The following is a 12702-nucleotide window of genomic DNA, read 5'->3' as shown; positions in this document are numbered from 1 at the left end:
CCGGAGGAACTTCCGGAGGAATTCCCGGAGGAACTTCCGGAGGAACTTCCGGAGGAATTCCCGGAGCAACTTCCGGAGGAATTCCCGGAGGAACTTCCGGAGGAATTCCCGGAGGAACTTCCGGAGGAATTCCCGGAGGAACTTCCGGAGGAATTCCCGGAGGAACTTCCGGAGGAATTCCCGGAGGAACTTCCGGAGGATTTTCCGGATGAACTCCCGGAGGAACTTCCGAAGAAACTCCCGGAGGAACTTCCGAAGAAACTTCCGGAGGAATTCCCGGAGGAACTTCCGGAGGAATTCCCGGAGGAACTTTCGAAGGAATTCCCGGAGGAATTTCCGGAGGAACTTCCGGAGGAATTCTCGGAGGAACTTCTAGAGGAATTTACGGAGGAACTTCCGGAGGAACTTCCGGAGTAATTCCCGGAGGAACTTCCGGAGGAATTCCCGGAGGAACTTCCGGAGGAATTCCCGGGGGAACTTCCGGAGGAATTCCCGGGGGAACTTCCGGAGGAATTCCCGGGGGAACTTCCGGAGGAATTTATGCACAGGAAGTCGAGACAATTTCCATTCCGTAAATTGCCTAGACTGGCATCGGGAATCGAACCCAGCCACCCTCAGCATGGTCTTGCTTTGTAGCCGCGCATCTTACCGCATGGCTAAAGAGGGCCCTCTTTAATCATACTATTTTGGAATAAAACCAATATGTAACATTGTTGGTTTTTCTTGAAAATTCTTGGACCATATAATGACTGATATGTTAGATTATTAATAAATACTTCAAAAATACATGGTTTCTGATGAAATTACCTTTAAAGTAAGAGGTTAAGAGCACACGTTCTACGTGCCACGTGCTACTTGCTTGAGTTACACCTGGAATTGAGAATATTGTCTCTTTCCATTTGCTATCGTTTGACCTATGAAAATATGGTTAAGGCACTTTTGAGGACGAACTTTGTTGAATACTTCTTTCAACCATTCACACTCTGACAAACCGATTTGCAACTTTAATGGGAACCTTCAACAACGGGTCTTCATCCTCCCTTATTCTCAGCATGTCAAGGGTAGATTCAACGGTTTGCTTAATTCAACGTCAAAAAAACTCGTGCGAAAGTTCATCTTTCGCATCGTCGGTTTTCAGCTCACGTACCTTAATGTATTCTAAACAGTTCTAAGCCATCTCTGGCGGTGACACACAGTGCACAGTTTGACAATCATTATGTATGCTAATGTTGAACATAATTGTCAGAGCTCAACAGTTCTTTGTTGTGCATTCTATGATCAAACAGGTGCACAAGCAATATAAGACAAAAAATGTACTCCCGAAAATACCTGCATCTAAAGGAAGTTTATTCAACACATACCAAGTTGGTGAAACAAGTAGCATACCGTACCGTGTGACCAATTTAGAAAAAAGGTACACATTTTTGACATCTAACGCTACAGAAGCCAATCAACCGAGATACTTGTCATTCTTCTCGCTAACAGCCTGAAGTGAGAAATTCAATTTAGTGATGGCTCCACTCCATGTCGACCATCGCCATCGTTACCCAGACACACCGACATTACTTTATGTTTCGCTCAGGGTAAACACATCTGTGTCCTACATTCAAACACTTTGACATATCTCAAGTGGCGCCGTTGAGATGAAAGCATGTGCAGTCACCTTAATTTCTCCAATTTCTTCTCCCGAACCACCCCTTACACAATTCCCTCACTGCAATTCTGCTAACTTTCCTTTTTTCCTCGTTCTTGCGAAAAAAAAATCGCAATTTCTTCCAGAGCTTCATATGGCCCCTGGCGCGAACGGCCGACGAGGACGAACCGGTGATTTTCGAACTGCGCCAGCAGACCACCATGGTGCTGTTCAAGACCGGCATCGGAGGATCGGCGACCAGCCGGGGCAGGAGCCTCGGCACCATCACCAGCAGCACCAAACTCATCGGCCGGTACGTGATGCTGATGCAAGGTAGGTGTGAATCAGAGGCGACTTGTGCCGTGTCGTCGACGTTGTCGTTTGGCGTGAGAAAGTTTTTTTCTTCGGGTAGGATGAAAGCTCCACGAAAAAAGGAATAAATTTTCAAAAAATAGTTTGTTAATTGCCAATTACATTTAAATACATTTAAAATGTCCACATGGAATTTTCAAATTCTTTTTCATAGGTATTTTGATGGAGAATCAAGATGTATTTGTTGACGGTTTACTCTTTATTATGGGACTCTTATATTTCAGCAAAAATTGTTCTCGGAAATGAATTTTCCGCAAGTGGGAGCAAGTGAGGGGCACTTAATGTAAATTTATGTTTTTGGGCACCATCGTCGGCCCAGAACATCGAGTAAGGTCATGTTTTTTTCTTTCCCGCGAAGAAAAGTCCAAGGGGGAAATGTCAAAATCACTCGGTTGCCAACATCTCGAAACTTATGTTCGCAAACCAATTTAACCGGAATCATGGCCTCCCAAGTGGCCAAATGGCGTCATCAGTATTCCGAACGCTGCGCCGCTTGGAATTTACTTATTCTCAAAGCACACCCAACCCCAACAAAAGTGAAGTTTTGCCTTCGACGTAAACCCTTATGCTTTGTGTCGATTTCCCCGAAGGACGAATCGAAATGAATAGCTGCTCTAGGGAAAAGTTTGGTGATACTAATTAAGCGCCACCGGGTTGGTGCAATGCTTCAACTTCATTGTACAACCCGCTGCTAGTTGGGGCAATATTCAGCCTCAGGATGTGGTTTGAAAACGTTGGACCGATTTTCTGCAATTGCAGTTAAATTTTCCATATATGCAGCTAAACGTCAAGATTTCCTTCTGGTGAAAGCATTTTAAAAATGACGTAACACATTGTTCAAAATTCCAAGCATTGTTTTTGGACGACACGTTAGTAAAAAGATACATCGTTTTGGTGCTGGCAGAAGATTGGACTAGAAAATAGCATTAGAAGTTTACCTTCGCTAGATCCTTTCGACTACTTGCGCAGTGCACCTTCCAAAGTGGGTACGATGAGAAACTCATCTATTTCACAGGCAGTTAGATAATGGAAAATTACGTAGAAGATTTCTCCAACGATACAGATGCTGCAAGTTGTCGGAAAATACAATCGCATTCCTTTCCATTATTCGTCGAGATTAACCTGGATACATCGCCGAAGAATGTACGGTGCACAATTACGAAACCTAATTATGCAACTCTAATTGCAGTGCAGGTTGAAGACTTCATCCAGTAAAACTGGAAAAGGACAGTTGAGCAAGGTAGGAAGTTGTGTACTCGAAAGAAAAAAATATATTCTATCTAGTCTACTCACTCAGAATTGATTCGAAACTAATAAAGATTCGCCAGATTATTCTAGAACAGCGATTCTCAACCTGTACAATGTGCATGCACCCCTGGAGGTACTGTTCTTCACTGTTCCGAGGGATGATGGAGGGAAATTAAGTTTCAAACTCAAACAAGTTGTTATACAGTTGTACAAAATAAACATGTCGGCCAATAATTATTTATTATTTATAATTATAATTTATTGATTGTTATTTCCATTTGAATCCTTCCGATAATTAAACCTTAATTCAATTTTATATTTATTTATTTATTACCAGACTAAGGCCGGAGTGGCCTGTGCAATACACAAAAGTCTTCTCCATTCAGCTCGGTCCATGGCTGCACGTCGCCAACCACGCAGTCTGCGGAGGGTCCGCAAATCGTCCTCCACCTGATCGATCCACCTTGCCCGCTGTACACCTCGCCTTCTTGTTCCCGTCGGATCGTTGTCGAGAACCATTTTCACCGGATTACTGTCCAACATTCTAGCTACGTGCCCGGCCAACCGCAGTCTTCCGATTTTCGCGGTGTGAACGATGGATGGTTCTCCCAACAGCTGATGCAACTCGTTTTTCATTCGCCTCCTCCACGTACCGTCCGTCATCTGCACCCCGCTATAGATGCTACGCAGCACTTTCCTTTCGAAAACTCTTAGTAAAACTCTCCTCCACGAGCATTGTCCAGGTCTCGTGTCCGTAGAGGACTACCGGTCTAATAAGAATTTTGTAGATAGTCAGTTTGGTACGGCGGCGAACTCCATTCGATCGAAGCGTTTTGCGGAGTCCAAAATGCGTACCATTTCTTGCCATGATGCGTCTCTGAATTTCTCTGTTGGTATCGTTATCGGAGGTCACCAGTGAGCCCAAGTACACGAATTCTTCAACCACCTCGATTTCGTCGCCACCAATAGAAAATTGTGGTGGGTGGCTCACGTAGTCGTGAGCTAGCACCTTTATTCGGACCTCATTTGGTTCACTGCGACAACAAGACTATAAATTTACGAACAAATGTTTTTTTGAATAATTTTCTACTTACAGTAGAAGCTAGAGACAGTGCACTATGGTCCAGGATACAGTTTTACGCGGAAAGATGCATTTTACGCCAAAACCAAATTTTTAAAAAAAAAAATGTTGTTCTACAAAATTGTTAGAAATAGTAAGGCCATCATTATGGTTCTACCAAAAAATAGGGTGGCTAATCATATAAAAAAATTAGAAAATATTTTTTACTTCTCGGAATATTGATATGTTATGTTCTGCAAAGTTGTAGCGCAACTTATTCCAATTAATTTCGCTAGAAAACTTTTCCTGTAGCTCTTAAGTTGGCTGATTTAGAGCAATTTCACCTAATTGGATTAGGGTATACCTCAAAAAACAGTTTTTTTAATCTACTTTTTTTTGTTTTAGATTTCTCGAAAATGTCGTCTTCAGGTAGAGCTCTTTTAGAGCTAAAAAAAAATGCAACTTTTGATGGGTAAATATGCTCAATATCTTTTTCCGATCAAAAGTTATAATCGTTTTTCTGTCATAATTACATTTTTTTCATAAGTTGATATCTCCGGTTAGGGCAAACCAAAAAAATATATTAATACGGCATCTGAAAGATAAATTAATATTCTATATTATGTCAAAAAATTGGGGATATGTTATTTTTGTATCTCAAGTTTCACCAATTTTACTAAAATCATGTTTTTTTTTAATAAATTGATATAACTGGACAACGAAAGAAGATACAGACGATTTTCTAATAGCAAAACACCCGTTTTAAAAGCCTCAAAAGTTTTCAGAAGGTGACATCCGTGAAAAATAAAAAATGAAATGAGCAGATCATGAATATTCTTTTTGAAGGACACCCTCGAGGACACCCTAATCCTGGTAAGTAAAATTACTCTAAACAAGTGAGCTTAAGAGCTACATAAAAAGTTTATATAGCAAAGTTGATGGGAAAAAGCTGCGCTACAACTTTGTGGAACATTTTATGTCAATTTTCCGCAAAATAAAAAAAAAAAAATTTACATTTTTATAAAATGGCCCACCCTATTTTTCAGTAACACTATAATAAGGGCCCAAGTATCCAGAAAAACTTTGTAGAACAAATTTTGTTTCTTAAAAGTATGCTTCAGACCGAAAATGCATCTTTTCTCGTAAATCTTGCAATACGATAATAATGATAAAATTTATAAAAAGTGTTTAAGCTGTAGATTTTTTATTTTTCATTTCTCACGAATGTCATCTTCTGAAGACTTTTGGGGCTTTTCAAAACGCGTGTTTTGCTATAAAAATATCGTCTGTATCTTCTTCCGTTGTCGAGTTATATTAATTTACTTGAAAAAAACATGACTCTGGTAAAATTGGTGAAACTTGAGATAAGAAATAACAAATCTCCAATTTTTTGACATAATTAAGAATATGAGTTGCTTTTTCAAATGCCGTGTAAACATATTTTTTGGTCTGCCCTAACCGGAGATATCAACTTATGAAAAAATGTAATTTTGACAGAAAAACGATTATAACTTTTGATCGGAAAAGATATTGAGCATATTTACTCATCAAAAGTTGCATTTTTGAGCTCTAAATTCACCTGAAGAAGACTTTTTCGAGAAATCTAAAACAAAAAAGTAGATCAAAAATACTGTTTTTTGAGGTACACCCTAATTTAATTAGGTAAAATTGCTCTAAATCAGCCAACTTAAGAGCTACAGAAAAGTTTTTTAGCATACGATAGTTTTCCATATCTCTCAGATTTCGTTAGAACTTGTTTATTAGGTAGTATCATGTACACTAAAGCCGCCGAAAGTATAAATATCAAACTAAATTTATTTTAACCAAAATCAGCACTCACCTTGGGAGTCTCCCAGACGCCTCTTGTATTCCAAACCACAATCATTTTCCAGCAGTCGTCCAAACGCGCTTTGTGATTTTCCAAACGGTCTTCCAGACACGCTTTGTGATTTTCAAAACCATTATCCATTTTCCAGCGGTCTTTCAGACACGCTTTATGATTTTCCAAACCAAGATCGATTTTCCAGCGGACTTCCAGACGCGCTCTGTGATTTTCCTAACCACAATCCGTTTTTTAACGGTCTTCCCGACGCGCTTTGTGATTTTCCAAACCACAATTCGTTTTCCAGCGGTCGTCCCGACGCGCTTTGTGATTTTCCAAACCCCATTTTTTTTTCTAGCGGTCTTCCCGACGTGCTTTGTGATTTTCCAAACCACAAGCCGTTTTCCAGCGGTCGCTTTGTGATTTTCAAACGGTCTCCAGCGGTCTTCCAGACGCGCTTTTTTATTTTACAAACCACAATCCGTTTTCCAGCGTTCTTCCGGGCGTGCTTTGTGTTTTTCCAAACCACAATCCGTTTTCCAACGGTCTTCCCGACGCGCTTTGTGATTTTCCAAACCACAATCCATTTTCAGCGGTCGTCCCGACGCGCTTTGTGATTTTCCAAACCACAATCCGTTTTCCAGCGGTCTTCCTGACGCGCTTTGTGATTTTCCAAACCACAACCCATTTTCCAGTGGTCGTCTCGACGCGCTTTGTGATTTTCCAAACCACAATCCGTTTTCCAGCGGTCGTCCCGACGCGCTTTGTGATTTTCCAAACCACAATCCGTTTTTCAGCGGTCGTCCCGACGCGCTTTGTGATTTTCCAAACCACAATCCGTTTTCCAGCGGTCGTCCCGACGCGCTTTGTGATTTTCCAAACCACAATCCGTTTTCCAGCGGTCGTCCCGACGCGCTTTGTGATTTTTCTAATCACCTTTGTGGTAATACAAACCACCATTCCTTGTGTTTTTTTAAACCATCCAATATTTTACTAATTAGCACATTACCCGCTTGAATGCAACTCACCTATTGAAATCAGCATCAGAATCCAAAAAATTAACTGGCAGGATCGCCAAAATGTGTGGCCCCCAAATGGACGAAACGAAATGCTGTGACATCAGCTCTCCGTCGGTGCGTGTGCACGCCGCGGAGGTCTGACAAGAAGAGGACGAGTCATGGCTTGCTGATCACCAATTGACACGCTGAGGTGTTAATGTATAATCACACGCTGAAAGTAACTTACTCAAACCCCACAGACGTGTTGATGATTGGTCCAATCCGTTTAGCTTCGCTATTCAGTCTGATGTAGGTTTCCTCCATCCTCTCAAAGTTACGTGTCGGACTTCGTGAAAATCGTACCACTCGTGTCGATCCCTGCCCTTCGTATTACCCCTTCCAAAGCTATGTTGAATAGCAGACACGAAAGACCATAATCTTGCCGTAACCCTCTGCGCGTTTCGAAGGGACTCGAGAATGCCCCTGAAACGCACATCACCCGATCCATCGTCGCCTTGATCAACCGTATCAGTTTATCCGAAAATCCGTTTGCGTGCATTAGCTGCCATAGCTGGTTCCGATGGATTGTATCATATGCGGCTATGAAGTCGATAAATAGGTGATGTGTGGGCACGATGTATTCGCTGCATTTCTGCAATACCTGACATACGGCGAGCACCTGATCTGTGGTAGAGCGTTCACCCATAAATCCCGCCTGGTGCTGCCCCAAGAACTCTCTTGCAATTGATGTTAGTCAGCGGCATAAAATTTGAGAGAGTACCTTGTAGGTGTTCAGCAATGTGATTGCGCGGTAGTTGCTACAATCCAGCTTAACGCCCTTTTTGTGGGGGGTCATTCAATAATTACGTAAGTTTTTTTTTGGTTTTCCGGACCCCCCTCCCCCCTTGTAAGATTGTAAGAAATTATTTTTTGTTTGTCCCCCCATATGTGCTTACGTAACGAACCCTAGATGGGACACACGACAACTTCCATCCACTCATACGGCACAACCTCATCCTCCCAAACCTCGGTAATTACCCACCCTAGTAACATTCTCATAGCTCTTTGACATTCGAAGTTTTTATTGTGGTTTTATTGCGGCAATAGCCATGCTCTTCGGTTTAGAAAAAGCATTGACCACGCATTAATTAGTATTGATCTTCCAGCTGTTGTCAAAACCTTTTGAAGTAGGTAATAAATTCAGGATAGTAAAAAAAAATAAACAGGGTTTTATTAGGACAATCCATGCCTTGATTAAGCCCATCTGGGAAATAGCAATAAAGCTCTTTAATGTTTGTTTTATTTGTCACTATGAAAGAATTCTTAAAATCGTTTTGTAACTATGAAAGTTACCTTCGAACCAATTGGCTTAACCTGAGATTGATTGGCATTTATGATTGCTACATAAAAAGCCTCATAATACGTTAACTTTGAATTGAAAAAAAAACAAAAATAGATTCGCCCAACTTTTAAGTAAGAGCTGGAAACTTCATTCTTACCATAGATATAGCCTTGAAACATAATGAAGCTGCGTGCTTACTCACAATGTATATGCTGACACATTTCCAACTACAATATTCATGATCATTTCGTAATTTGCACTTCCGAAATCGCGAGGTGAAAAATTGTATAGATTCTTAACATAGAGGAAATATAACATGGTGCGTAGACCCGTCTCAGTCTACTTAAACGTTTCACTTTTACATTAACGGTGACACGGGAATCGGGCAATGTGCATTTATGTAGCCGACACAAACGATAAATAGCATCTTTTTGTACTTACGTGTAATAAATGACCAATTAGATGCCTCAATCCGTAACATCTATCCATATGCCCTTTGTTTTTTCTGATCTACTTGAACTTGAATTTCCTCTAATTATGGTCATCATATAAGTTGAAAATGACCAACCGGCATTTATAACAGCCAGTCGATCTTCATGAATGTCATATCTAATTATTACGAAATAATTTGCACAAATGGATCACGAAAAATCATCTCGAATGCCATCGCCATATTTATTTTTCTACATTAGTAGAGACTTTGAATTCAAATGTCTATTTAAACTGCATTAGATCCATAGTTATTTACGATATTTTATGAACACTATATACGATACTTTACTTATAACACTTAAAAAAACAATAATAGTACTTAATTTTGCAGAAAACTTCAAATTTAATATAAATTCGTTTTATCGAAAAATAATCGTTAAAACGGGGTTTACTAAGAGCGCATCAATTATATCGATGTTTTGCACCATATGACACAATAAATCTAATTCGGCACTAAAAATTGAGCAACCACACATATACTCTGTTTTATTTATTTTTATCGATGGTTAATTATATATCATTTGCATATTTGGTTATGGCATTTTTTGGTTTTGTAGATAGTAAACTTTAAATTATTTTGCAGAGACTGAACGTATTTTATTTTTTCATGTGATTGTTTTAATAAACCTAGATCTAGATAATTCCGCATGTATCGAGAGCAAGTAGCTTAGAAATGGTTTTAAGTAATACCAACTTACTTTTAAAGTGGCTATCAAAAAGATTTCGAAGCGTTTTCAGTGCTGAGCTCGTGTTGATGTTTTGTCATATTCTGATTTTGAAGTCTGTCTTACATTAACTCTTCAAAACCATTTCAAGGGTGGGCCAACTAGGCAGATGCTGCTCTTCAAGAGGTTTTGGTGTAAGCGATGAAGAAACAACTACCTTGACTAGGGTTTTATTGCAGTAGGATTCAAAAACTCTTGTAGTGAATCATAAAACCTAAAATGTTACTTGGGCAGTGCACCGTGTTTAAACAGCTCTCTTGGTAGTTGGTCAACTCCAGGGGCTTTGTTGTTTTTCAACCGGCCGATCTCCTCCTGGATTTCCTGGAGATTCGGAGCCGGAAGTCGCATGTCCTGCGCGCGTGCTCCTAGGTTCATTACCATACCGCCACCGTTGTCTGCCATATCGCCATTCAGGTGCTCTTCGTAGTGCTGCCGCCACCTTTGGATCACCTCACGCTCGTTTGTAAGAAGGTTCCCGTTTATGTCCTTACCCATATCGAGCTGTGGCATGTGACCCTTACGTGAACGAATCAACTTCTCATCGAACTCGCGCTATTAGCGCGGTACAGTTGCTCCGTCTCTCCACGGTCTCGATCTTCCTGCTGGCGCTTTTTCCTCCGGAAAATCGAGTTTTGTCTGTTCCGCGCCCGTTTATATCGTGCCTCGTTCGCCCTCGTGCGGTGTTGCAGCAATCTTGCTCATGCTGCATTCTTCTCTTCCACTAACTGCTCACATTCGCCGTCATACCAGTCGTTTCTCTGATCCGGAAGCACCGTGCCTAGTGCAGCGGTTACGGTGCTTCTAATGGCGGATCGGATATCTCTTCAGCCATCTTCAAGAGACGCTGCGCCTAGTTGCTCTTCCTAAGGCTAGTCTACCGTCTTGTAGGCGCCCAATGTTAAGCCGCGGCGGACAACTCCGACACGTGGTGCACACCGTCGAGAGTTTTGAGCGCAGACATACTGCAACGAGGTAGACTATCCGGTCCGATGGCTGGTCTATACATTTTCTTCCCCTCCTACCTGAGCGTTCATGTCACCGATGACGATTTTGACGTCCCGCAGTGGGCATCCATCGTATGTCTGCTCCAGCTGTGCATAGAACACTTCTTTCGCGTCGTCGGGTCTCCCTTCGTGTGGGCAGTGCACGAAGATGATGCTATAGTTGAAGAAACGGCCTTTTATCTTCACCTTGCACATCCTTGCGTTGGTTGGCTGCCACCCAATCACACGTTGGCGCATCTTACCCATGAATTCTTAAAATCAATGCTTTTCTCGGAAAATCCTCCAAGAATGTCGCCGGGAATCTCTCTGGGAGTTTTTCCTCACTGGGCTAATGGCGCACACTGGTTCAAAAGCCTTCAAAAGTGCGTTTTTCAGTTTTCGTCCTGAAAACTACATTCTAGAGATATGGTGTCTTCCGAAGAGTTGAACTATATTTCTTGGCACTCCTTTTGATAAGAATACATCAATGACCTTGAAGGGCGGTACGAAATAAAAAAAAATACGCTGATGTACAAAACCAGTGGATGACTTCTACAATGTTATAGAGAATGAGAATCGGACACAATATTCTAATAACGGTTCGGTAACGAGTTTAAGCACGATTTTTATTAAATACCATATTTTGACCATATTTTGAGGAAGTCATATTTTGAGCATTCTTTTTTGAAAATGATTTCAGTAGTATGGTTTATTCCAGAAAGTTGTTTATATTGACAAAAAAAACATGTTTGCCTAGAAGACTACTTTGATTTATCTTAAAACCTGTCAAAGTTATTTAGGTATCAATAGAAAAAATAGTTAATTTTCACAACAACACACCATGGAAAGGGACAAAAAGCGGCAAGTCAAACAGCCACCATCTGAAAGATTCGGTTTGAGGCTAGCGAATGCACAATATTTTGTTTATTTAGTTCCTCCTTATTCCACTATTAGTTTGAATCAATTTAAAATAGTCCCTAATGTACGCTTTTCAGTACAACTGTTAGGGAAACAATGAAAAAATGGTTAGCTACTGTTTTTCTACTCAGCTTACTTCAAATAAATATTGATCGATGAAGCTAAACAGACAGCTTCATTCATAATCACATTTCTAACCTTAACTATGTATCAAAACAATCAAAATATTGCCAAAAGACCAAAATATATTCAAATGACCAAAATACCATCTTTATCAGTTCTTAAACAAATGATTCTCTTGTTGTTTGAAAGGCGGTAACTCCTCGAGTAGCTCATTGACCTATGGCCTATACAATCACCCCACACCATGTGCACAGTTACACGAAATGTATTGTGTACTGTCGGGATGTGGTTACCTAAGAGACTAGTGAGCTTCTAGCGGAGCTAGAGGATGAAAGTGTAAGCGACATTTATCGTATCGCAGAGAGGGAAGGCAACGTCATGGTCAACACTCTCCTGTTGATTCTTACCGTTGAAGAGACCTCAATATCGGAATGTGTCCACTTCGGTTCCTTGAGGAATCCAGTTCATCACCACTTTCCGACTCCGATGCAATGGTTTAACTGTTGGACCTTTGGGCATACCAAATCAAGTTGCAAACCCAAGAATGGCGCATGCAGGAGCTGCTCGGAGAACCACCCAATTGCTGAGGACATTTTATATCTTATCCACAGACGAAAGTTCTGCAGGAAATGCAACGGTGACCAATACGGCATTTGTCACCGTTCCTGCCCTTTAATAAAGACGATGTACGATGTACAGTGTATCAAAATAGATTACAATTGTAAATACCTATCCTGAAATTAGGAGAATCTTCCATCAACGAAGAAGGCCGGAAAAAACTAACGCTAAGGTAATTAGCTAAGTGAGGAAAGGAAGTGAAGGTTGATTGCATTCTGAACCACCTTTGAGTTCGGACGCGCTTTTTTAGCGCTCGTGTATATAATTTTATTATTTTGACTTTTTTTATAAATATTATTAACTGACCGCGCGCGACCTCCGCGTTCGTTTTTTTTCTCTCGTAAGTAAGTACCCGCGTGTGACAATGA

At 40.9% G+C, this 12702-nt stretch overlaps 1 protein-coding gene across 6 annotated transcripts in view; it reads left to right on the top strand.

The window, feature by feature from the left end:
• Positions 1-12702, top strand: part of LOC134207708 (otoferlin-like) — a 385951-nt gene that overhangs the window by 306747 nt on the left and 66502 nt on the right. For all 6 annotated transcript variants that reach the window (XM_062683524.1, XM_062683528.1, XM_062683523.1 and 3 more), the window contains exon 4: positions 1780-1966. In XM_062683524.1, coding sequence (XP_062539508.1) covers positions 1780-1966 — 187 coding nt within the window. The remainder of the gene's footprint in view (positions 1-1779; positions 1967-12702) is intronic.

Source organism: Armigeres subalbatus, chromosome 1 (genome assembly GCF_024139115.2).
Source record: "Armigeres subalbatus isolate Guangzhou_Male chromosome 1, GZ_Asu_2, whole genome shotgun sequence".
Classification (NCBI taxonomy): domain Eukaryota; kingdom Metazoa; phylum Arthropoda; class Insecta; order Diptera; family Culicidae; genus Armigeres; species Armigeres subalbatus.
This window is presented reverse-complemented; position numbering and strand designations above follow the sequence as displayed.